Source organism: Hyperoodon ampullatus (assembly GCF_949752795.1).
Source record: "Hyperoodon ampullatus genome assembly, chromosome: 2".
NCBI lineage: Eukaryota > Metazoa > Chordata > Mammalia > Artiodactyla > Ziphiidae > Hyperoodon > Hyperoodon ampullatus.
The window spans coordinates 17,410,492-17,436,655 of NC_136915.1; the positions used below are offsets into that span (position 1 = coordinate 17,410,492).

Here is a 26,164-nt window from a genome sequence, read left to right on the forward strand (position 1 = left end):
TTCTTACTTTTCCCTTCTTAATCCCTTCTTTCCTTCACTATCACATCTACAAGGGGACCAACCCTACTCCTATATATCTGCTTCTCTCCAAGAAGCAATGCTTCTACAAAGCTACCCTTTCTATTCTTTCCAGATCCCTCCCCGTTGCTGGTGCTACTGGTGGCTATTATGCCCCAACTGTGTTCAATGTTTTGGCATTTGGTGTTGGACGTCCTGAGAGTGATTTTGCCTGTGGGTCACCTAAGGCTGCCACGCCCCTCTACTGTTTTTCACAATGTCTCTGAAACCTTCTCTCCATCAGTCTCGGCACCCACAGGCTTGCAGCTGTATGTGGTGGGACTTCTGTTGGAATTTGAATTATTTCTCTACTTCAAGTAACTCAAGGTTCCTCTGTGGTTTTATTTCCTTTGTTGATTTACCTTCCTTTGCGGGGAGGGTGAGTGGGTACACTTGAAATTAGGGTGCTACCCTTGTCCTCCAAGCCTGGAAGTCCTGGTAAATGCACTTGACATGTAATAAACACTGTCAAATTGGCCCTCACAGTGGGTGGCAGTACCCAGTTCCCTACATCCTCACCAATGCTTAATATCAAATATCATCACTTTTGTTGAACTGATGGGTGAAAAATGTTACCTCATCATAATTTTAAATGCATTTCTCATATTATTAGTGGGATTATCATTTCAAAAATTTTTTTCTTTTTTTCTTCTCTGAATGATCTCTTTAAATCTTTTGCTCTCTTTTTCACCTGATTGGGTTTTTTAATTTTATGAGTTGTTTGTATATATTCTGGATCATTAGCTATGCATGTTGCAAATTTTTTCTCCCAATCTGTCACTTAAAAAAATTTATTTATTTATTTGGCTTCATTGGGTCTTTGTTGCTGCATGCAGGCTCTTCGTTGTGGCGCGCGGGCTTCTCTCTAGTTGTGGCGTGCGGGTTTTCGCTTCTCTAGTTGTGGTGCGGGTTCCAGAGCTAGTGGGCTCTGTAGTTTGCAGCACACAGGCTTTCTAGTTGAGGCACATGAGCTCAGCAGTTGTGGTGTGTGGGCTTAGTTGTCCTGCGGCATGTGGGTTCTTAGTACCCTGACCAGGGATCGAACCCGTGTCCCCTGCATAGGAAGGCAGATTCTTTACCACTGGACCTGTCACTTGTCTTTTAATTCAAAAAATTTTAAATTGAAGTATAGTTGATTTACAATGTTGTGTTAGTTTCAGGTGTACAGCAAAGTGATGCAGTTTTTATGTATATGTATGTATATATATATTTTTTCAGATTCTTTTCCATTATAGGTTATTACAAGATATTGAATATAGTTGCCTGTGCTATATTGTAGATCCACGTTGTTTATCTAATCTTTAATTTTACTTATTGTATCTTGTTTATAAATGAATTGTTTTCATGCTGCCAAATGTATTAGTCTTTTCCTTTTATTTTTTTTCTTTATTCACTTGTATCTTTGTGTATGTGTCTTTAAAGGGCTTTTAAAATTTTTTAATTTTTTTATTTTTGGCTGCATTGGGTCTTCGTTGCTGCCTGTGGGCTTTCTCTAGCTGCGGTGAGCGGGGGCCACTCTTCGTTGTGGGGCTCAGGCCTCTCATTGCAGTGGCCTCTCTTGTTGTGGAGCACAGGCTCCAGGCGTGCAGGCTTCAGTAGTTGTGGCACGTGGGCTCAGTAGTTGTGGCGCACGGGCTTAGTTGCTCCATAGCATGTGGGATCTTTCTGGACCAGGGCTCGAACCCGTGTCCTCTGCATTGGCAGGTGGATTCTTAACTGCGCCACCAGGGAAGTCCAAGTGTGTGTGTGTGTGTGTGTGTGTGTGTGTGTGTGTGTCTTTGGATGATAGGATTACGGTAGATTTTCATTTCTTTAGAGTTTTTTTTTAATAGTTTTAGAAATTCTACAATTACCTTCATATTTGTGAATAGCTGTGTCTTTTCAAAGATGACTTTGCCTATCCAAAGTCATGAACATCTTCTGTAATATCTCATCTAATACTTTTATAGTTACTGCATGTTTAGGTCTCCAGTATGTGTAGAATTTATCGCTGTGATTACTGTGTGTGAGAACTGTGTGAGAGAGGCAAGATCTAGATTCATTTTTTCCCAAGTGCATATCCTAACACGATTTATTAAATGGTTCATCATTTCCCAACTGATTTAAAGGGCTTCCTTTATCCTATACTAGTTCCCACATATACATAGAATTGTCTCCCTAATCTATTCAAGTTGTATCATTTCTCTAATCCTACACCAACACGACATCATACTACTTACTAAAGCTTTATAACATATTTTGAGAGAACCAGCTCCCTCATTATTCTTTTTCAAAATTGTCTTGGCCATGGTGCATTTTCTATTCCATGTGAATCCGCTTATCAAATTCCATGAAAATTATCTTGGAAGTTTGGTTGAAAGTACATGGAAATTATAGATTAACGTGGGGGAGAACTGACATCTTTTATTATGTTGAACTTTTCCATTCATGATAAGGGTATTCATCTGCATTTATTCAGGTCTTCTTTTATGGTCTTCTGGAAAGTTTTAGTTTTCTTTGTAAAGGTCTCACCCATTTTTCATTGTTTTATTATTGTAGTAGATTCTTTAAAGTTTAGCATATTGTCTCATCCCTCCCTCTGCAGTTCCTCAACCCTTCTGGAGAGTCTCTGCTGAATCTTTTTGCTTTCACAATTAATTGTTATTATAGGTTGTATACATTTTCTAGTTGTTCTCAATCGCATCTTGCATGTGTTTCTATCTCCTTAACTGTAGGATAAACTCCTAGAGGGTCGAGCTGGGGTTTTAATTCCTGCTTGGGGAGGGGGGCATGCTTTGGAAGCGGAGGATCTGCTGCTAACAAAAAAGGGAGGCAGTTCGGGAAAGGAGAAGCAGGGGCCCCAGGGCTCAGAGTGGGGAAGAGAAAGGAGCCTGTTCACTTTGTCACTGGGAAAGGGAGAGTGTCAGTAAGGTGGGCCTCTGCAGGAAAAAATGTCTCCCTTCTGCACCTTCAGCCTGTGTGTGTGTGTGTGTGTGTGTGTGTGTGTGTGTGTGTGTGCGCTTCCCGAGGCGGTACTGTTTTTAGCAGCCTCTCATATTTTCATGTGAGATGAAGGCAGACTGGAATGATGCTTCTACAAGTAGGCAGCACTAAAGACTGCCAGCAAATCACCAGAAACCAGGCTTCTAGCCTAGATTCTCTCTCACATTCCTCAGCAGGAATCAACTCTGCCGACACCTCAGTCTCAGACTTCTAGCCTCCAGAACTGTGAGACAATAAATTTCTGTTGTATTAGCCACCACGTTGTCAAGTTCGTTATGGCAGCCCTAGCACTAAGACACCCTGGTAGGAGAGGGAAGCCTGTATGAGCCACCTGATCGGGACTGGAGGTCAGGAATGGCTTCCTAGAGGTGATGCTGAGCTGGGCATTGAAGGATGAGTAGGAGTTTATCAGCCAAAAGAAGTCAGTGAAAAGTATTCCAGGCAGAGGGAAGAATACATGCAAAACCCAGGAGGAGGCATGAGTGTATGTCAGAGACTCTTCCTGGAACTTCTTCGAATTCCCCTTCTCCTGCCTGGCCCGGCCCAAGCACCTGAGGCCTGGAAACCCGCTGCTGATATCCTTTGCTCCAAGATAATGGAAAAATTATTTTTACCAGGAGGTCCCTTGAGCCCATGTGGTGACATGCATCATTCTCACCAGCAGGGGGCCCTTACACGATCCTATGGATGAAGGAAGTGTGGCCAGGTGGGCATAGGCACTGTGTAACCTTCTGGTATTTGTCAGGGTCCAAGGCCTCCGCTCTGGAGAGGAGGTGCAGTAGGCCCTGGGGGTGCTAGCAGCTCTGTGCTGGCCGGGCGCCCTCCCTCAGCTCCACAGGACACACACCGCCCCAGAAGGACACACACTTGGACCAACATGGCCCTCGGTACAAGTACTTTATTTCAGTTACAATAGTGCCACACCAAAACTACAGTAGCACAAAACATGATAATACAAAAAATAGATTCCCAGCTCCAAACCCCACGTCCATGTGCCCACGAAGAAGCCGCCCCTATGGCTCCCCAGGCCTAGGAGGAAGGGGCCTCTCAGAGGGCAGCTGCCCAAGGCTCTGCGAGGGAGGCAGTGGGAGTGCTTCCTTTGCTTCCATCCCTGCTGGTCCCGAGTCCTCCTCGGCCTGCCCCCTGCCACTCCCTGAAGCAATGAGGGCAGAGGACATTCCCTCCGGCTGGACCCTCAGCCCTAGGACCCCTGCTTCTGGCTGGCAGGTCCCAGTCCATGGTGCCGGGACTACGACCCTCCTCAGGGAAGGCTGGAGGGCAGGAGGGTGGGGTAGGGGAGGGCGCCAGGCCCAGGAGAGCCGGTCCCTCCGTGGTGAGGTGCGCATGGCGGGCTCCTGTCCTCCCTTTCCTCTGAAGAGACAGCAGGCCTGCCGCTGGTGGGGACCAGGGGCCTCACCTGGAGCCCACTGCCAACACCCCCGCCCCAGCTCCAGGGCCGACCTGAAGGTGGGCGAGGCAGTGGCTGAGCCTCTGCTCATCTCGGGTGAGGAGAACTCTGGCTCCTTGTGGGAGCGGGGCTGGCCCGGTGGCCTGGCTGCCAGGCAGGAGGGCTGAGGCAGCTCCTGCCTTGGTCAGGGGTGCCTGCTTCCTCAGGGCCAGCCTGGGGCTACATGAGCTCCACCAGGTGGGGGAGTCCAGAGAAAATGAGGCCGCAGGGATGGGATGACATGCCTGGTCCCCTAACACCTCAGGCCAGACCAACCAGGTTGGGGGAGCCTTCCCCTCGCAGCCTCCCGTGGCTAAGAGCATCCCCCAAGAAGAGCAGTGGATCTTGCTACAAGTATGGTCTTGATTCAACCCAAGGGGCTGAGGGTGGGCCGGAGCCCAGGGCAAGTTCAGGGGCTCTTCAGATTCCTGACCTCAGGGTCGCAGGCCAGAGCCTCTGGGTGGCCACGAGGGGCAGCTGTGTGGCACTGGAGTAGGGGGTATGGCCTTGTGTTCCAGTCAGGACACTTGGGGGGCTTCACTGAAGAGGCCCAGGGGCCCCTGGGGGCGGAGGGCTGTCTCCTTGCGGGGAGCCCAGGCGCAGCCTTGGATAAGGCACTAGAGAAGGGAGGGCGGGCCTGGCTGCGGTCCTGGGAGCCCGGCCCGGGCCAGTGGTGGAGGACGGAGCTCGAAGGGAGGATTTGGGCCCTCGGGCAATGGGAACTGCTTTCTCTTTCCTTCTTCCCTGGGAGAAGAGGGTCTGCAAGGCAGAGACCCCAAAGTGGCTGGGATGGCAGGATGCTGCAGAGAGGCAACAGGCCCCGGGACTGACAGGGCGCAGTCAAAAGAAGGCGGACGGAAAGAGGACATCTATGGCATGGCAGAGTACACCTGATGGGGATGTCTCAGCCTCGCAGGGCTCCTGTGACCCGGATCCAGGGTGCTCGGGCACCTCCAGACAGGTTTTGAGGGCCCTGACCTGGCCTCATGCAGCCATCAGTCCCCTGCTGTGACTTTGGGGTCAGATCTTCCTTGCTGGGGTTCCCACTGTTGGACTCTGGGGACAGAGGCAGGCACACTGAGGGGCCCCTCCCTCTGCCGGGCCTCTATGCCTCTCCTCTCTGCACCAGGGGACCAAGAACCAGGGGAGGAGGCTGAAACTGCACACCCCAAGGACTGAGGCAGCTCTCCATTGGGGGACCTGCTCAGTGGCTGGGGATCCTGTTTCAGCCCAACCTTGCAGCAAGTGAGGAAGCGAGGGGGGTAAATCAGTGGGGCTTGTCCACAGGTTATTTAGAAAAACAGAACATAATAAATATACCAATCCTTTCTTAAAAAAAAAAAAGTGTTTCAAATGCGTTATTTCCCTGAAGATTTCCAGTGTATTCCACAATGTTTAAAAAATAGTTTCCCCAAAAATACATCTTTAAAGCACTGACACAGTGGTGTCTGTGGTGTATCTGGCGCTGGATGTGGGCAGGAGGCTGTGTCCCGCTGCCCGTGTTGGCGTCGGGCCCAGGCCTGGTGAGCAACCAGCCTGACACCCAAATGCCCATCAGAGTTGACACACGTGTGCCTGGGATGACCGGGTCTTTACAGGGGAGCAAATCTCGGATTAATGTGAGAACCCACATCACAGACTTGGTTCGGGCTGTAAACCCTCCAGCGAGGGGAAGGGGGCCCGAGGTGGCCAGGCGACGCCCTGGACGCCGGATGGAGCGGGCAGCCTTGTCGGCCCCGCCCCGGGGGCGGGTCCTCAGCCCCTGCCCTGCTTCCTCCGTCTTAGCTCTTGGTGCTCCACCCCTCTCACCACACTTCACACTTGTGACGAGGGTTCATGGGTGAGCCGGGCGGGCAGTGAAAGTGTTCCGAGAACTCCCTGGAGTTGGAGATGGAGCCGATGACCCGGAAGCGCGACGGGCTATGGGGATCGGTGATGAGACCTTCGTGCGAGCTCTCGGGTGTGCGGACGGAGCACCAGACCTTCGGGGGAGCGACATGGGAGAGGCCGGGGTCACTGCAGGGCCCTGGGGCCGCCAGACTGGCCCCATCACCACAGCAGGGAAATAAGGGCCCCACCTGGTTCTGAGACCCCTGGGGGCCAGGAGAGCCTGTCAAGTGGGTTAGGAAGAGACAGGGGCTGGTGGGACCCCATCCCAGCTTCCTCTGCTGCAGCCAGAGCAGCTCTCTGTCTGTTCCGGGCATCTTCGTGACATTTCACCTGAACGAAGGATTCTGCCCCAAAACCACTTTGAGTCTAGATCACTCACTTCCCGGGCAGAACGAACTGTCTAATGGCCTGGTGGCTCCGGGCACCAACAGAAGGCTACATGCTGAATGCCAGCTCAAGGAACAGCCCGGGACGTCTTAAGTTTTCAAGACATTGCTAGAACCCCAGAAGCAGAAGGGCCCTTAGCAGTCAGCTCGTCCTCTCACCTACCTGATGCAGGAATTCCTCTAACAGCATTCTTGGCCCTTCCTTGAATTTCTCTAATGAGGAAGCTCACCTCCTTACAGTGTAAATGCCCTGTGGACGGACCAATGAGCTAGGGCTTCCCAATTTGAGGAAATTTGCCTTTTGATTTTCAGAGCACCTGGAACTCAAGATGGCAGATTGTGTCTGAGTTTGGCTTTTCTCTAATGAACTCACCTGTGCAAACCCCAGGAAGAAGAGCTGGTTATTGGTGAGACCCAGGGTGGGCAACGTCTGCTCAGCCCCATACTTCTTCACCCAGTTCTGGTAGGCCTGGGGGGAGAGAACAGAGCTCAGGGTCCCCATGACACAGAAGCAAGCGGGGTGGGGTGGGGGCTACCAAGGGAGATCGGGGAAGGTCTACCCAGTTGGGACAGGGACTAGCTTCTGGTGGTGGCCTCAGCTCAGCCTAGAGGAGCCGTCCTCTTTACCTGCACTCATTCTGAGGGGAGCTCATTCAACACTATGGTTTTGAATACCATCTACATCTAAATACCGACGGCTCTCAAATGCACCCTTCTAGCGCCAGCCTCTTCTTGGGTATATTCAACTGCCCCAGATGGATATCCAAGATGCATCCCAAACTTAACACACACACACACACACACACACACACACACACACACACACACACACACACACACACACACACACACACATCACTTTCCCATCACAGTAAGTGACATCACCAACCACCCAGTTACTCAGGCCCAAACCCCAGGGCTCTTCCTTGATTCTTCTCTTTCAGTCAACCGAACAACCCAAATCTAACCACTTCTCACCTTTCCCATTGCTCTATCCTATCTCTTGCCTGGACAACCTCACAGTAGCTTTCTAACTAGTCTCCGTGACTCAAACTGGTCCAATTCCAATCCCCTCCCAACTTAGCAACTCAAGTCATCCTCATAAAGCAGCGGTCGGCAAAATTTTCTGTAAAGGGCCGGAGAGTAAATATCTTCAGCTTTGGAAGCCAAACACTCTTTTCCGCAGCAACTCAAGGGTGCCACTGTTGTGTGAAAGCAGACACAGGCACCATGGAGACGAATGTGCATGGCTGTGTCCCCCCCCAATTTTTATTTATTTTTATTGATTTATCCAGCTGAGGGCTGGATGTGGCCCAGGGACTGTAGGTCTGCTGACCCTGTCGTACAGGAAAACTTAGATCATTTCATTGCTCTACATAAAACCCCTGCAGCGGCTCTCATTTTCGCCAGAATAAAACCCAAGCTCCTTGCTCAGCCAGCAGAGGCCGGCAGCCTGGTCCAGCCACTCCTCCGGCCTCCCACCCTGCACTGGGCCCTGCCCTCCCTCCACGCTGCTCCCGTCCTTGACTACGCCAGGCTTGGGTCCATCTCATGGCCTCCGTAATTACTCTTCTTTCCCAGCTTTCCCTGCCTCTCCTCATCATTTAGGTCTCAATTCAAATGTCATCCCCTCCAGAAGGCCTCCCCGGGCCATCCTTCCCCCCATTTTCCTTTATTACTTTGGCCTAGTTTATATTCTTCTTCTTATCAATACCTGAAGTTACCTCATTTATTTGTGTAGGTATGTATTGCCTTTCTCCCCCTCCCCACCCCATTAAAATTGTGAGCTTTAGGACAGCACGATCCCTGTCTGTTTTGTCACAGAATCTCCGGCGCCAACAACCGTACACGGTGGGTAGAAAGTTCGCGATTCCCTTTCACTGACTAATGGACGTCAGGCAAGTTGCTGAATGTTTCTGAGTTGGTTTCCTCACCTGCAAAACGGGCGTGTGATACCTAATGGTAAAGCTGTCGGGGGTGCTGAGCACAGCGCCTGGCGCACAGTAAGGCCTCAACACCAGGCACCTCGCAGGATTTCTGCTCTCACTACCACAGGGAGGGGGAGGCTCTGCACTGGCCTCTGGTATCTCCCTTCCAACTCAGCTAACATCTCCGAGTGCCACTCCGGACCAGGCCCTGAGCCCAAGTGGTCACATGCTATCTTTCTAACACCCAGCGATGCAGGGACTAGGTAGCCACAGCCATGCATCCTGAGGCTCAAGGAGGCTGAGTGACTTACTCCAGAACCAGGACGTGAGCCAGAAGTGGCTCCAAGACCACTGACCCCTCCCTCCTTTCCCGGGCCCACTGCTGCCTGAGTCAGTGGTGGCTTCCCCTGCAAAGGGAAGAACAGGCAGGTCTTCAGGTGGGTCTAGCCCAAGCCCTTTCTGGTGACCTCAGTCGGACTCAGAGTAGACAGCCTTCTATGTGCCAGTTCCGTGCTAGGTGCTTCATAGACACCCTTTCAATCAGTCCTCACAACCACCCATTCCACAGATGTGGCAACTGAGGCTCGCAGGGCTGCTGTGCTTGCCCCAGCTTGTCTACAACCACCCTTAACTGAGAAGCAGCTGGACAGTCCCAACCCTGGCCTGGGGTGTGTGAGGAGGGGGCCTCTTACCCGATAGGCTGCCTTGAGGCCCCCGTTATCAGCGATGTTCTCCCCGAGGGTGTGCCGGCCGTTCACGGGCTCCCCGTTCACGCTGTAGTTGCCGTACTGCTCCACCATGCACTCGGTCTGCTGCTTGAAAGCCTCCACGGATGAGTTCTTCCACCAGGGCCGAAGGTTCCCGTCCTTGTCATACTCCCGCCCTGCGGGGTCAGACAGAAGTGTGGGGTCAGGGGGAGAAGAGGCAGAGCGGGGACCCGTGCTGGTTGTGCCTCTCCTCCCAGGGAGAAATGATCCACCCATCCACCACCCAGCACCGGGGAGATGAGGCCGGTCTGGGTGCTAAAGGAGCTGCATGAATCAGCTGCTGGGGTGCGGGTGGGGGGTAGAGGAACATGATCTCGGCAAAGGACCAGCATGTTCAAAGCTTCGGTGGAGCTGGATTCACTGTCAAGGCTGGTGAAGGGCCTCTGACCCTGAGCCAGGAGGAGGTGAACGCAGCCAGCAGTGCTAGGGTCATGGGACAGGGCCCGGCTTCCAAGGCCTTGCCTCCTCCTTCTCGGCCTTGGAGTCCCCAAGGCAAGAGGCAATGAGGAGGATTCTGGACATTAGCTGGTGAGGCGCTAACTCTTCTGACTGTGGTTGGACCGGAGAAATCTCTGGAGTGGTGGAGAAATGTTCTCTCCCCGCTGACTACTGGTACCCACCCCTGGCACTGTACACCGTCCTGGAGCAGGGTGCTCCACTGTGAGTCTGCCCAGTCCTCACAATCACCACACAAGCATCATGCCCATTTTACAGAGCAGAAAACAGAGGCCTGCAGAACTGATGGGACTTGCTAAGGTCCACACAATTGGCAGGTGGCCAGGCCAGGATATGAACCCAGATCCTTCTGTCTCTAAGGCTAAGACCCTTAGACGTGAAGGAAGCAAAAGCAGAAGCAGTGGGGCCAGGAAGCTGGTGGGGGAATCATCTGAAGGGGACCCCAAGGAACCTGTACCTTGATCGTCAAAAGCATGAGTCAGCTCGTGGCCCACGACGACACCGATGCCCCCAAAGTTTAAGGCACTGAAGGGGAGGACACGAAGGTGAGAGTGATGCCATGTGGGGAGGGACCACTGCTTTCCCAGCCTGGAGACATGGCAGAGTCCCGCAGGGCTCCAGCCAGGCCCCTGAGCCAGTCAGAGCCTGGTGAGTCTGCTGTGCCCTGCCTGTGCCCGCTGGACGCCAAGCACTGTGCCAGGTGCTCTGTGGCACCGCACGGTCCTCTTTGGTCATCCCAAAGAGTTAGGCCTTGGTAACTAACTCTATAAATGAGCAGACAGAGGCGTGGAATGGTTCAGGCACTTTGCCCAAGGGCCACAGAGTCAGCAGAGAGCAGGCCTGGGATTCGGACCCAGGCCTGTGTGGATTTCATTTCCGAGACAGTGCCCTCACTCTTCCCAACTTCCCAGCTGAGACTGTTCTAGAACGCTGTTAGAGGGGAATTTCCCTATATGTGGCTCCTACCCCCAAGTTCCCACTGTGCAGGGGCTTCCCGGTCCCGGAGACCCCGGAGGGAAGCACAGGGAGTAAGGCTGTTGTTTCCATGGCAACATCTCCTGGCCAGTGGGACAAGGAGCTCTCAGGGAGATGGGTGTGCACGTGGGGTCAGCTGTGGGCCACAGGGCCGGGCTGGGCTGGGGGATCCACGGAGGGGTGGGGGGAGGAGATGGGGCAGGAGCAACAGGAGCATCCTACTTGGGTGAAGAGCGGGTGTAGAACGGCGCCTGCAGGATTCCAGCCGGAAACACGATCTCATTCTTGGTGGGCGAGTAGTAAGCGTTCACCATGGGTGGAGTCATGCTCCACCTGCAAGCAAGACACACGGGAAAGCTCAGAGCCTGCTGGGGGAGTGCAGGTGGGGACGGCCCATCTGGAGGGTGTCAAGCGCCCTAAAAGTGTGGATTCCCCTTGACCCCAGGCCCCAGGCCCCAGAAGCACACAACAGTCCCAGAAACTATTAACTTTAGCCATGTTAGCAAGTGTACAGTGAAATCTTATTTTACGTTTAATTTCATTTCACTGACTATTAAAAATGTTGAGCATCTCAGGACTTCCCTGGTGGTCCAGTGGTTAAGACTCTGCGCTCCCACCGCAGGGGGCATGGGTTCAATCCCTGGTCGGGGAACTAAGATCCCCCATGCCATGCTGCGTGGTCAAAAACAAAATTAAAAAAATGTTGAGCATCTCAGGAAAAAAAAAGAACAAAATGGACCATTACATACTAAAAAGTCATTACAATCTAGGCTCAAAATGTATTTGTCAGCAGTTTTCAAAGTGTGCTCTGTGGATACCTGGCGGGATGGGAATCCCTCAATTCCCTTTCAGGGGTTCTGTGAGGTCAAACTATTTTCATAATACTGTTAAGATGTTATTTGCCTTTCCCATCGTGTTGCTGTTACACTGATGGTGTAAAAGCAACGCTGGGTAAAACTGCTGGAGTCCTAGCTGAGTCAAGCTGGTGGCACCAGCTGTTCAATTGGTCACCATGTTCTTCACCAGAAAAAAAAAAAGTCATTTTCACTTAAGAACATCCTTGATGACGCAGCATAATTATTAACTTCATTAAATCTAGACCCTTGAGTACAAGTCTCTAAATATTATGTGTGACCAGATGGGAACCACTCATAAGCATTTCTGTTTTTTTCATGGAACACCATTTGTACTTGAGAGGATGACTGGTGTTTGACAGACATATCCTTGAAAATGAATAGAGTGAGCTCATCACCTCAAGGAAAACAACCAACACCATTTGTTGCCAATGATAAAAATTCAAGGTTTCGGGCTTCCCTGGTGGCGCAGTGGTTGAGAGTCCGCCTGCCGATGCAGGGAACATGGGTTCGTGCCCCGGTCCGTGAAGATACCACATGCCGTGGAGCGGCTGGGCCCGTGAGCCATGGCTGCTGAGCCTGCGTGTCTGGAGCCTGTGCTCCACAATGGGAGAGGCCACAACAGTGAGAGGCCAGTGTACCGCAAAACAAAACAAAACAAAAACAAAAAAAAAAAATTCAAGGTTTCCAAAAACCTGAAGTTTTAAGCAAAAATTTGGAAAACTGGTATCAGCCACCACAAACTTGACAGCTGCCCAATACTTAAAGACTTCTCTCTGGAGGTCAGCAGTGATATTACCAAATGTGGATTTTTTTTGGTATTCTAAAATGAAGAAGTTACTGTTTGGAAGATATGTGAAATTCAGTGAAGCATTGTTTTCCAAATGACCAATGCATGGTGTTACAAAATCATACAGGGGTAAAAGATCCATTCAAAGTGCAAGACAGACTGATGGATTTTAGTGTAACAGAGTATGAAAAGCTTATGAATATGGTTTCAGAGGGTGGTGCAATTAACCTTTAAGAAAGTTACACCTGTCGCGTTATGGTATAGGATCAATGAAGGATGTGCATATGTATCAAAAAGCCTGTTCAAAGGTCCCTCCCTTTTCTAACTACATGTCTGTGTGAGGCTAGAATTTCTTTATTCCTATCTTTTCTTTTTTTTTTCGGCCACACCGCATGTGGAACTTCCCCAACCAGGAATTGAACCTGTGTCCCCTGTACTGGGAGCGTGGAGTCTTAACCACTGGACCACTGGGGAAGTCCTAGAATTTCTTTATATATTTCAAAACAATATATTGTAACAGACTGAAGGCAGAAGCAGATGTGAGAATCTGGCTGTCTTCTATTAAGCCAAACATTAAAGACATTTGCAAAAAGTAAAACGATACTTCTCTTCTCAATAAATTTTTTAAAAAATTGTTCTTTTTCATAAAATTTTCAGAAAAATCAATATAACTCCCATAGGGCTTCCCTGGTGGTGCAGGGGTTAAGAATCTGTCTGCCAATGCAGGGGACACAGATTCGAGCCCTGGTCCGGGAAGATCCCACATGCCGCAGAGCAACTAAGCTCGTGCGCCACAACTACTGAGCCTGCGCTCTAGAGCCCGCAAGCCACAACTACTGAGCCCATGTGCCACAACAACTGAAGCCCGCAAGCCACAACTACTGAGCCCATGTGCCACAACAACTGAAGCCCGCGTGCCTAGAGCCCGTGCTCCGCAACAAGAGAAGCCACTGTAATGAGAAGCCTGCACACTGCAACAAAGAGTAGCCCCTGTTCGCCACAGCTAGAGAAAGCCCGCGTGCAGCAACGAAAACCCAACGCAGCCAAAAATAAATAAATAAAATAAATTTATTAAAAATATATATATAACTCCCATAAACAAAAAAGCTTTTGGGGGTTCAATGATTTTAAGAGTGTAGAAGGGGCCCTGATGGTAGATAGTAATGAAACACTTGGCTTCCAAATGGTTTTTCTGGTGGGAAGGGCCAGTGGGGAGTGGAGTGAGACAGAAAGGATATTTTCTCCAAGAGCCTCAACAGTCACGATATCTCCTCTGGTAAGTCCCACAGAGATGTATTAAGAGGTGGGTATATTAATGAGTAGGAGACTAACTTTAGATGGAAAATTTTAAGCTAAATTAAAAGACTTCAAATAAATTCACAACACTGGGGCAGTGCCTGTGCCTTATTCTGGAGATCAAAGACCACCTTCTTGCACGTTTAGGTGGAGCCCTGGTCGAAGACAATTCAAACCCCTGTTGTCCACAAGAGGGAGCCAGAGGCAAAGAAGTTGCTTTCTCTTTTCTCTAAGATTTACCCTGCAAAATGTTTTAGGCATGGAGGGAGTTTAGTCTGAGAACTAGTACTAGGCTGATTACATCTGAGTCTTCTAGGAGGCTATTAAGCTCCTCCCATCCTATCTACAGATAATGAAGCAAAGCCTCCGAACGCTGAAGTGGTGGAGCTGGGCGGTGATGCCAGGCCCGCTCAATTCCAGGGACGAAGCTCCGTCTGGCAACAGGCTGTGTGCTAAGGGCACACAAGACTGGGGCTGATCTCAGCTCCCAGCTTCTGAGCAGGGTAACAGCTGCCCCCGCTCCTCAGAGGGCCCTCACGACAGTCACATCCCGCACCCTGCTCGTGCTGAAGGAGAGCTGGGCCCCCATACCTGCCTGCAGGAGACCGTGCCCTCCCAGAGAGGCCCGGGGACTCACTGATCTCTGTTGGGCGCTTTCCGGAGCTGGTCGGCAGTGACCCTCCATGAGAAGTTGAAAAACCGCATGGCGTTCTCAAAGTAGAGGTCTGGAACCGCGGTGTACTGGACAGACGGGAGCAAGCCACAGGGTCAGAGCCCACTCAGGTCCCTGAATGCAAACCGTGTCTTCTAAAACCGAGGAAACTGAGACTCCATGCAGTCAGGGGGCTGGTCCGCAGGGCAGAGACTAGAACGGAGGGCTCGGAGCTGCAGGCTTGGGCTCTCCCCTTAGCCCTCACCCTGCTGGGGCCTGGCCCCCTCCCCCCTCCAAGGGCACACCAAGAGCTTCACCCAGGGCCGCCCAGCACCCAACAGTGTCTCAAGGCAGCAGGAAGCCCCTGCAGCCGTGCCAGGGCCTTAGGTGGGAAATATGTCCAGTGGGGTCCACAACTTTCTGCGATGATGGACATGTTCTATGCCTATGTTGTCAGACACGGTCGACATCAGCCACATGTGGCTTCTGAGCATTTCAAATGTGGCTAGTACAACCTTTTAACTTAATTATTTAATTTTAATTAATTTTGATTTTAATTAATTAGCCATCTGTGGCTAGTAGCTACCACGCTGGCCAGCACAGACCTCATAAATCCAGCTGGGATCTGTGAAACATCAGGGTACAGACATCACTGCACACCTTCTTCACCACTCAGCCCGGCCTTTCAGCTCTTGCCAGGTGCAAGGTTCTCCCTTAGATCTGCTCTAGAACTTTCTGGCTTTACATCAGGGCTCTGGTAAAATGCTAGGCCCTTGGGGTCATGACTCCAATCCTGTGGGGTCTGCCTGGGCTGTCTCCAGGAGCCCCTCATCTTATATCGTGATACCCTGGAGCATCTAAAATTACTCTCAAGGAAAAAGGCTGCAGAATGAGTCCCATATTCTCAGAAGTAGTTTTACTATTCTTTGGTTTTAAATATAACCATGATGAGCGGTTATTACAATTTCTAAAATGGCTGAATTCACAAATTTCAATTATAAGGTGTAAAACTTTATCTATCGGGGCAGAAGCACAATCCATTTAAAGGAGTGATTTGCCCAAAGCTCTTACCACCAGGGATGTATCAACTACGCTTGTTGCCTAAATTAAGCGTAAACGTGCATTTGGGATTTATGCTTCCTCTTTCCCATTAGCATTTCAAAGTCCGAATGAGAGGTCCAGGTTTCTCTGGGGAGGTTGGGGAGAAGCCTGGGGATAGGAGGCAACTCGTGGGGCTGGGAAGTGTATGAGGGGTTCCACTCTGTACTCCACCCCCTGATGCTTCACGGACACCAATTCTCTCTACAACTGCTAGGATCTGTTTTCCCCCGTTATTTCCCACTCATTCAGTAGAGTTAACTGTGCTGTGCTGGTCATTGACTGCTAGCGGCTCTGGGGAGGCGGGGGTCACCAGCTGGCCCAGGAGAGGAAGGAGCAGATAACGGCTCCTTAGTTCGCGGTCCATGCCCAAACCCCACACCACATCATCTCCAGATGTCTTGACAGTCATGGTGCCTCCAGCGGCCCACCCAGACCCAGCCTCTGCCCTTTCCCAAGCAGGGCCCCCATGGGCATTCAGGAATGCAAGGGGGCAGGGTGGGAGCAACTCACATCACTGAACACTTTGTCCAGCTCCTTGGGGTCCATGATAAAGTTGGGGTAGCCTATCATGTTGTAGATCGCATCAGCCTGGGCAGGAGAGACACAGAGGACAGTGAGCGCCCAGCAGTGCTCTGTGGGTGCCGGGCTCAGGGTCTGGGCCAAGGGAAACGGCCCAGCTCCTCCCATCTCAGAGCTTTCACGTCCCTTTCTCTTGTCTAACTTCCACTTATCCTTGGGGTCGCTGCCTAAATGTCATGTCCCAAGGGAAGCCTTCCCTGGTCACCACCCCTTGCTGGGCCGCGTCTCATCCATGGTCACACCTCCCTTGCACACTTAGCACAGTTTGTTTTCATACAGTTGTTAATCTGATCATGTGTTCAAGGCTGTCCCTCCATCGTGCCGGACTTTCCACCTCCTGAAGGCAGGACAGCAACCGTGCTGCGCTCACTGGATAAAACTAGTCCCTCCTTCATCCACCCTCGTCTCTCTGAGGCTGCTGCCCTCTGTGCGGGACCCCTCCCAGCACCCGTCCAGCCTCACCTTTTCCTTGGCTGATTTCCGAGTGTCTTCATCCATCCACTTCAGGGTGCTCAGGCTCTCTTCAAATGCCTTCTTGATCTCCAGGATTATCTCGCTGGCCTGAGGAGACAGCAGCTGAACTAGTCAGGTCTGGGCACTGGACTTGCCTAAAGGCAGTGGGCATCCTAGGGAGAAGGATGACGCCAGGCCAGAGACTAAACTCAGATCCTGGCTCGAGGCCTTGTGCTCCAAGGTGCTGGGCTAAGCAGGGGGGGCCACGGCCATGTTCCCCCAACATTCGTTCCTCTGTAACATCCTGTGAGATGAGACTGGACTTCTGTAAACAGGGCTCCCTGGTCAAATACACTCAGGGCCAGCTTTGGGAACGTTGGAAAAGTCTCTTTGCTGCGGGACTTTTCAGAACCTTTACTGGGTACCAGGCACCACGACTCTTTTTAGAGATGCCAGAATATGTAGCTGTTCTCAGATGTACTGGATCACAGAATTCCTTTCTGATGAACTGGGCTTTAAAATCTAGAGAGGTCGAGTTCTGAGGAGCGGTTTCAGAAATGCTCTGCTTGGGCTGGAGATGAATGGCTGCTACTGAGGGTGATAATGTTGAGAGCAGACCCGGAGACTGAAGACTCTAGGGCAGGGGAAGGTGGAGTCGGGCAGCAGAAAGAGCAGAGGGACTGGTGGCATCAGCCACTAACAGGCAGGTCATGGTCGGTCACGGAACAGATCTGAGTCTCAGTTTGCTAACCTCTGACTGCAAATAATATCTAGGCAGTTAAAGTTAGAAATAAAAGTGGTACCAACGACATAACAGCTACCATTTACTGAGCCCTTATTCTGTGCCAGGTGCCCTCTTGCGTGCACTATGTCATTTAGGCAGGATGGACACTCCCACTTCCATGTTCACGGAGTGAGAATATTATTCCAAGTCACTCAGCCAGGAAGAGGTAAAGCCAGGATCTGAGCTGGGGCCTGGCTGTCTCCTGGTGCTCAGCCATGAGGTTCCTCTGTCTGACACCCCTCGAGGTCAGGGTGCTCTGTCAGCATTACCTCTCTGGGTCCTGCCTGCCCCTTGGAGGTGGAGATGGCTGGAATAACCTGGCCGGGCTGCGGTGAGGGTTACATGAGCTACTACAGATAAAGTGCTTGGTACCCGATCATAGTAGCTATTGTGCGTAACTCGGAGTCTTCAAGGCTTTAGAAAACAGGACCTTGGGGCTTCCCTGGTGGCGCAGTGGTTGAGAGTCTGCCTGCTGATGCAGGGGACACAGGTTCGTGCCCCGGTCCGGGAAGATCCCACATGCCGCAGAGCGGCTGGGCCCGTGAGCCATGGCCGCTGAGCTTGCGCGTCCGGAGCCTGTGCTCCGCAACAGGAGAGGCCACAACAGTGAGAGGCCCGCGTACCGCAAAAGAAAAAAAAAGAAAAAAAAAGAAAACAGGACCTTGGGGTTAAAGCTGGAGCCCTGGCCTGGTTAGGGAAGGTCCAGAGCAGACCAGAGCGTGGGCTGTCAGACTCGGGAGGGGCCGTCGCAGGAGTGATGTCACAGCCTGTGTGCACAGGGAGACACTTACTATGTTCTTGCTGTCCTCGGCGAAGGTCGCTTTGACGAACATGGGGCCCAGGGCGAAGCCCAAGGTGTTCTCTGTGTCACTCACGCAAAACTTCCAGCGAGGAAGACAGGTCTGGAAAACACAAGTCAGAGGGGTTACTTGGCCCTCATCCGTCTTCCCAACCCCTGTCTGTGTGGGAGGTAGCACCAGCTAGGCCCGTGCTTCTGTCCAGAACTTGAGGGAGACCTTTTCTGACCCCGTGGAAGTTATTTTAGGCACTGGACCAAGAGGCCACGGGATAGCCCTAATCAGCGGCATCTACTACTTCCTGCAGAGCACGTCACAGATGCTGAGGGTATCCTCCAGAGCCATCAAAATGAACCTGGGAGCCTGATGAGGAAACAGATACTGAGCAAGGGGAAGCCGCTGGTCCAGGGTCCCCCAGCCACTGGAACTCTCACGTGCTTAATTCCACACCCCACGCCCCTCCTGCCCTCCTGGAAGAGGATGAGGATCCTGGTGGCAGAGAGCCTTGGGCAGTTAACTTTCTACCCCCCAATGAGGCGCTAGCTTCAGCCCCACTTGCTCCCCTGCCCTGGCAGCCTTTGTGGACAGTCCATATGACCACAAGCGGTGGCCCTGCTCACATAAACCCTGTGCTGCAGAGGAAGCCGAGTCTTCTTAACCCTGAAGAGCAGGTGGTAAAAACCACCCAGGCTCAGGGTAGCCTGCTTCATAATAGCCATCAACTGAAAACAACACAAATGCCCATCGACAGGCAGATGGATAAACAAAATGTGGTATTTTTATACAACAGCACACGACTTGGAAACAAAAGGGAAGGAACAACTGATGTACACAACATGGATGAATTTCACAGCCGTTTTGCTGAGCAAAGGAAGCCCGCACAGTGTGTGGTCCCATCTATGCCCACCTCTGGGGATGCTGGGTCGGGGGCACTGATGGGAATGGCGGGCAAGGGACCCTCCTGCGCAGAGCACGCTGGACAAACGGCTGATGGAAATGTTCTCTGTCTTGATTGGGTTGGTGGTTACAGGAGTGACTTCATTTGTCAAAACTCACTAACCTATATACTTAATGTATACATTTTATTGTGTGTAGATTACACCTTTTTAAAAATTTTCTTGAAGGCAAGAAGGAAGAAAGGAAGGAAGAAAAAGGCACTCCAGCCTTCTCTAAGTTCTTTTAAACTCTCCCAGCCATGTGTCCACTTGGCCGTCCCTCTCCTCCCCCGCAACCCCACCCACTGCTCTTCCTCAGCTTCAAAGCCTACAGCTGGACACGGGCTGTACCTGGATCTGGCGGAGCCTGACCACACAGGAGGTTGGGCCCAGGGGGATTCTAACTCCTGGGCTCTGTGGAGGCTCCAGGCTGGGACTGCTGAATCATGGACTGATTCTTATTGTCTTCTCAGGGGATTCTTCGCATAAACCCATTCATTCACGCACACATTCATTAATTCACACACCCAGCGTTCTCTGAGCAGTTCTGCTGTGCCCTGACTGTGCTAGGTCTTAGCCTCAAAGGGCTCAGTTGAAATGCCCAGAACATTCGGGGGAGAGACAGGTGCATAAAAAGCGTAACAGCATCAGCAATAGTAGTAATCGTTTAGTAAGTGTTTACTGGGTGCGGGGCCCTACCCTGCGGAATCCCCGCTGTTAACCCTATGAGGCAGGTACTCTCTGTGCTCCTTTCTGCAGGTGAAGAACACGGTGTGGAGTATGGTAGCCTTTACAGCAGACTTTGTAGGGATTCCCTCATGTAATCCCAGACAACCCTCTGGTAAATAGGGCAGTGATTAGTTACCCCTTTTTACAGATGGGAAGACTGAGCTCCCTGATCCAATAAAGTGATTTGCCCAAGGCTGTATGGTTAGAGGAAGCATTGCAAACTCAGAACTTCTGACCCAAAGCTCTGTGCTATTACCTCCCTACAAGGATGGACACCTGGATGCTCTATAAGGCTTTACAAATTAAAAGTGTTTTTGCAAATGGAGGCCATTCCCAAGGGTCCTGTGAGATGAGGTCAGGGATGATCCCAAACAACAGATGAGAAAACTGAGGCTCAGAGAGCCACAAGGACTAACCAAGGTCACACAGCGGGGCTGTGCTTTGAGCTGTGCAGGACGCAAGCTAGACGGACCTGGCCTGGACCCAGAAGCAGCCATGGTGGGGAGTGGGGAGGGCCAGAGAATGAGAAACAGATGAGCAGTGTCTTCCCCCTTCAGCCCCGGGGCATCTAGTGAGTCCCAGCTCAGAGCCTCCCAAGTCCAGGGTCTCCCAGCTGCCCTTGCTTCTGCCAAGGCCTTCCTGTGTCCCACCAGCTCTCAGCACCTCGTTAGTCAGCACAGCAGCTGCACGTTGAGCCTGATCCGGGGAACTCTAAGTATACAGTCCAGTAGTGTTATATCTACTGGCTGTGCAACCAATCTCCAGCACTTTTCATCTTGCAAATCTGAAACTCTCCACCCGTTCAACAACTCCCCACTCTCCTCTCCCCGCCTGCTGCCCCTGGCAACCACCAGGAAACTCAGTTTTAACTTTTGGTTCCTGCAGAGTAGAGGCTGAGTGCTGCAGAGCTCAGGGGCACGGGCTGTGGAATCAGATGTGCTGGGTTTGAGAGCCACTCCACTTACAAGCTGCGTGACTGAACAAGTCCCTTCCCCTCACTGAGCCTCAGCTGCCTCATCTGTAAAATGAGATGATGACAACAGTTTCCAACACACAGAAGTCTTGCAGGAGCTTGGTGAGATAATGCCTATAAAAAGTAAACATCCAGTAATGGTACAGTTTATCTATTATCACTAATAGTGAGTAGCCCAAAGTGCCAAAAGTTGTAGTCATCCAGACCCGGGTTTGAATTTGAGCTTGGCTGCTTCCTTGCTGGGCGACTAGGGAAACCCCTTACCTCGCTGAGCCTCGGTCTCCTCATCTGTAACCCGGGGTGGGGGTAAAGTGATGATGGAGGCGTGTGCCCCCGACACAGAGCCGTCTCTGTAACTACCATCCCAGGTCCTGGTCGGGCCCCTCCTGTATAAAGTCTCCTGGGAGACCACGTGTTCAGGGGACAGAGTCCCCGCCTTGTCGCGTCTGTGACCCAGGCCCTCACCCAGGGCTGGTCCACGATAGGAGCAGGTGGGGCAGGAAGGAGGGCAGGGCAGCCAGCTCTTCCCCTGGCCCTTCTCTGCGGGCCCAGGGTGGCCTTCGTGGCTGAGCAAGCCCCTCTTGTCGGGAGCAGGGATTGTTCCCAGCCTCCCTCTCCCTCTGTCCCCTTCCTGCCAGAGGTGGGTGTACCAGGGGAGGGAGAGACAGAACCTTCCCCAGGATCGACTCTGGGGCCCACATCCTGCCATTCTCTGCCAGTCCTCATCCGGCTCTGCTCAGTCCCCTGGACTCTGGGAGGGGCTGCAGGAGCAGAGTCCACCTGGCGCCAGCTCTGCTCACCCTCTGGGGTCTTGCTAGCTGCGGTCCTGGGCGTGGGCAGGGCGTGCCGGGGTAGGGGGGCTTGGCACTCCAGCCTCCACTGCTCTGTGGCTGGGGCACCTCCTAGCTGCCTGCAGGGGTCCCGGCTTGGTGTATCCCCTCAGCACGTGAGCACTGATCGGTTTCTCTCAGCCCCCTCAGCAGACGTGGGGGCCTGGGGCACAGACTCCATCTCAGTGTCTCCATACTGGGCTCAGAGTCTGGCACATGGTGGCAGGGTGTCACTGAATGCGCACTAGCTGGCCGTGTGAACGACACAATGACCTCCACTTCCTTGGGGAGGTGGAAGTAGCTGGAGGGCAGGGGTCACAGTGGGGCATTTAAAGCTGGTGAAGGGACTTCCCTGGTGGTCCAGTGGTTAAGACTCTGGGTTCCCAGTGCAGGGGGCCCGGGTTTGATCCCTGGTCGGGGAACTAGATCCCACATGTGTGCCGCAACTAAGAAGCCCACGTGCCGCAACTAAAAAAAAGATCCCGCATGCCTCAGTGAAGATCCCGCGTGCCTCAACTAAGACCCGGCGCAGCCAAATAAAGATAAATAAATAAATAAATACTAAAAGATAAAATAAAATAAAATAAAGCTGGTGGAAACCACCTGGTCTGGGGCTTGGGAGGATAATAGTATCAGTGGACACTCGTGTTGTACTTACCGTGGGTCAGGGGCTGCTCCAAGGGTTTTACATTTATGGTGAAGAAGTATTACTGGGGGGGTCCCTGTGTGAGAGGGGGCTGATGATCATACCCACCTTGCAGGGATGTGACAGTCACATGAATTACACAAGGAAAGCCTTATCACCATCACCATCGAGAAGGAGTCGGAAGGGAAAGACCAGAAGCCACTTTTTGCTGTAAATTAGCTAAATCACTGAGAGCCCTGTTTACACTTGAAGACGGTGTAATCACCTCTTCCTGGAAACTTCTGCCCACCCCTGGCTGGCTTAGATCCCCTCCTGTGCGCCCAGGGACACCATGGTGGATCCCCAGTGGCCCTCTTCATCCTCTGCCTGTCATCTACCTCCCTCGCGAGTTCTAGGGCCTGGCGCACAGCAGGTGCTCACCTTCTTGGTCCCGTACATGACTTCCATGAACTTCTCGTCGGCATCCTGAAAGCGCTGATCGAGGAAGGAGCTTGTTTTCCGCACCAGGTTCCAGATCATGTAGTTGTTCAGCAGGCTGGGGCAAGAGGATGACAGACAGGCTCAGAAGTGCCCCAGGCTGGATGCACAACAGCATTCCCCCTACTGGCCTCTAGGGGGCGCTCATGGAGATGCACCCTGGGTGCTGTGTGGTACTGGGCTGAGGAAGGGAAGGAGCGGCCATTTCCAATGCTTGGGGAAGACCCAGCCAGAAGGCCAAAGATGGGGAAGGGGGCCTAAGAATCGGAGGGGCAGGAAAGGAAGCTCTGGCCAGCCTGGCCAATGTCTCCATGAATGAGAGCTCTCACTGCCCCCACCCCCAGGGCACAGAGAACTATCTGTGGCTGGTGTCACCTTTGCAAACAAGTCACCTTCACACATAGATATAGTGTTCACTATGGTGAACATCCAGCCTCAAACTGGAACCAACCTGAAAGTCTGACAAGTGGGGAACGGTGAGTAAATAATCATATTTATACTTGATGGAATATTATGTAGCCATGAAAAATGAGACCTGCAGAGGGTCTGGGATGACATGGGGAAGGTGCTTATGGTAAAGGTCAAGGGAAAGGCAGACTATACACGTGGTCACAATGATGGCGAAAAAAGGAACCATGTATTAGAAAATCCATCTCTCGCTCTCTCTCTCACATACCTGCTTCTCTCTACAAACACACATACACATCCCATAAGATCAACATGAGTGTTTTGGGTAATTTCAATTTTTTTCTGTAGTTAAAAACATTTCTGCAACAAATCTCTACAATTAAAAAATCACAGGACTTCCCTGGTGGTCCAGTGGTTAAGAACCTGCCTTCCAATGCAGGGGATGCAGGTTCAATCCCTGGTTGGGGAACTAAGATTCCACATGCTGGGGGGCAACTAAGCCTGCACACCACAACTAGAGAGCCCGTGTGCTGCAACTAAGACCTGACGCAGCCAAATAAATAAATAATTAATTAATTTAAAAAATTTATTTATTATTTTTGGCTGCATTGGGTCTTCATTGCTGTGCGTGGGCTTTCTCTAGTTGCGGCGAGCGGGGGCTACTCTTCATTGTGGGGCGCGGGCTTCTCATTTTGGTGGCTTCTCTTGTTGAGGAGCACAGGCTCTAGGCGGGCGGGCTTCAAGAATTGTGGCACACGGGCTCAGTGGTTGTGGCTCGCGGGCTCTAGTGCGCAGGCTCAGTAGTTGTGGTGCACAGGCCTAGTTGCTCTGTGGCATGTGGTATCTTCCCGGACAAGGGCTCAAACCCACGTCCCCCTCCACTGGCAGGCGGACTCCTAACCACTGTGCCACCAGGGAAGCCTACTAAATAAATATTTTTTAAAAATCATAAATATTAACTAAATTATTACCTAACATTTACTGAGTCCCATTCAGTGTCAGGCACTGTGTTAAAATACTTCACACAGATTATTTCACTCAGTTCTCTGTATTTGTATCCCCATTTTATGGATGAGGAAAATGAACCCAAAAAAGGGAAAGAAACATGCCCAAGGCTACCAAGCTGGCGGGCGGAGGAGCCTGGGTACCCTGCAGCCTCTCATAGAAGCCAGCCCAGGGCCCATGTTCCTAGTCAGTGTGGCCCCCGTCCTGGCTGAGGAGAGGGGCCATGTGTGACCAAGAGGCTGCCCACGAGAGGCCCATCCCAGGCGGCCAGGTGCCCTTACCATTTGTCTGTGATGTTGATGAGGGTAGAGACCTGGCTCAGGTACTCTTTGTCATAGACGACTATAGGCTCGGATTCGTTGATCTCCACGGGGTAGAAGATGGTGTTGAGGAAGGGCAACCAGTTGATGGCGGGCGCCAAGGCCTGGAAGGGAAGCAGACAGCATGACTCTGGCTGGGCTGCTTCTCCTCAGAGCCCAGGACTCTAGGTCGTTCTTCTGAAGAAGGCACCATCGAGCCCTCACCACGGACAAAGCAAAGAGCTGGGCGCTGGCTGACAGTGCACTGGGCAGATGTCAAACCCAGGCTGGCTGACTGTTGTCAGAGACGCTGTACATAGAACTGTAAGGCACCAAACACCAAACTGCAACTTGAAATGGAATAAGAGGAGACACAGTGACAGCAGCGGCAGCCACTGTTGGTCAAGCCCCTCCAGTGCCAGGTGCCACCATCAGTGACACACATCTTCTCTCAGTTGGACCTCATGACAAGCCTGGGTGGTAGGTACCATTATCCCCATTTTACTGATGAAGAAACTGAGCCTCAGAGGGGTCTCTAATGGATGTGTGTAGAATCTGGAGCCAACTGCCTGGGTTCATACACTTACTAGCTGTGTGACCTGGAGTAAGTGGATGAGCCCCTCTGTGCCTCGGGATCTCATCTGAAAAGTGAGGCTCATCATCATCATAAAACCCACCCCACAGGGTTAGTGTGAGAATTAAACAAGTAATCCTGTCTGTTCTACTCAACATGTGGTCCTGTAACATCAACTAGATTCTATATGATCAGTCTTCTGTATGATTGGTAACTAAAAGAACAACAGCAGTAGAATGTATAGAATTCTCTGGTCCACAGCAGGTCTTTCTCAGGCATGGGATCTGGAAAAGCAAGCATAGGATGATAACCTCAGGAAGAGGTTATCAGAGAGGAAAAGCCCACAGCTCAGCTGATACCCACACAGGAAGCCAGTCAGCTCTATTTTAAGATAATTTAAAAGGAGCACCTGCACACAACCCTCCCCACAGAGGCACATGCCACTTTGCATAACTCTCAGCTCCCAGAGGGCTGCACTTGCCCTTGGCCCGCCTAACGGCAGCCCCACTGCATAGAGCTCCCATCTGTCTAACTTCAGGGTCTCCGTGTCCACAGCCAGGAGTTCCATTTCCCACCAGGCAGCCTCCAGCCATGCGAGCTATTTCTCAAGGTTCCAATTACTGTCTTGTGAGTGTTTTGATGACCAAGTGGCACAACTTTAAAAAAAATTATGGTAACATAAACTTTACCATCTTAGCCATGTTTAAGTGTACAGTTCAGTGGCATTAAGTATAATATATTCACGTTGTGCAACCATCACCACCATCCATCCACAGATTTCATCTTGCAAACCTGGAACTCTGAATCTATTAAACAATAACTCCCCCCATCCCCCTACCTCAGCCCTAGACAACCACCATTCTACTTTCTGTCTGTGAACCTGAATACTCTATGTACCTCATCTAAGTGGGACCATGCAGTCTATTTGTCCTTGTGTGACTGGCTTATTTAACTTAGCATAATGTCCTCAAGTTACACAACTTTTGAATGGACTGCTCTAGTCCTATTTTCCCCATATGTTCTGTTGTTTTTAGTTCTTTTCAGTCCTGTAGTTTTACAGGATGTAAGGTTTTTCAGGACTGCATATACTGTGT

The 26,164-nt window shown here is 51.5% G+C and overlaps 1 protein-coding gene across 2 annotated transcripts in view; it reads right to left on the minus strand.

The window, feature by feature from the left end:
* Nucleotides 1-6,291: 6,291 nt before the first annotated feature.
* ECE1 (endothelin converting enzyme 1) overlaps nt 6,292-26,164 on the minus strand; it is a gene marked incomplete at both ends in the record, with an annotated part of 58,001 nt that continues 38,128 nt past the window's right edge. For both annotated transcript variants that reach the window (XM_079727082.1, XM_079727083.1), the window contains 11 exons: nt 6,292-6,468; nt 7,136-7,231; nt 9,383-9,573; nt 10,371-10,438; nt 11,111-11,221; nt 14,466-14,569; nt 16,092-16,169; nt 16,623-16,721; nt 18,189-18,299; nt 22,728-22,842; nt 24,479-24,621. In XM_079727082.1, the coding sequence (XP_079583208.1) occupies nt 6,292-6,468; nt 7,136-7,231; nt 9,383-9,573; nt 10,371-10,438; nt 11,111-11,221; nt 14,466-14,569; nt 16,092-16,169; nt 16,623-16,721; nt 18,189-18,299; nt 22,728-22,842; nt 24,479-24,621 (1,293 nt within the window). The remainder of the gene's footprint in view (nt 6,469-7,135; nt 7,232-9,382; nt 9,574-10,370; nt 10,439-11,110; nt 11,222-14,465; nt 14,570-16,091; nt 16,170-16,622; nt 16,722-18,188; nt 18,300-22,727; nt 22,843-24,478; nt 24,622-26,164) is intronic.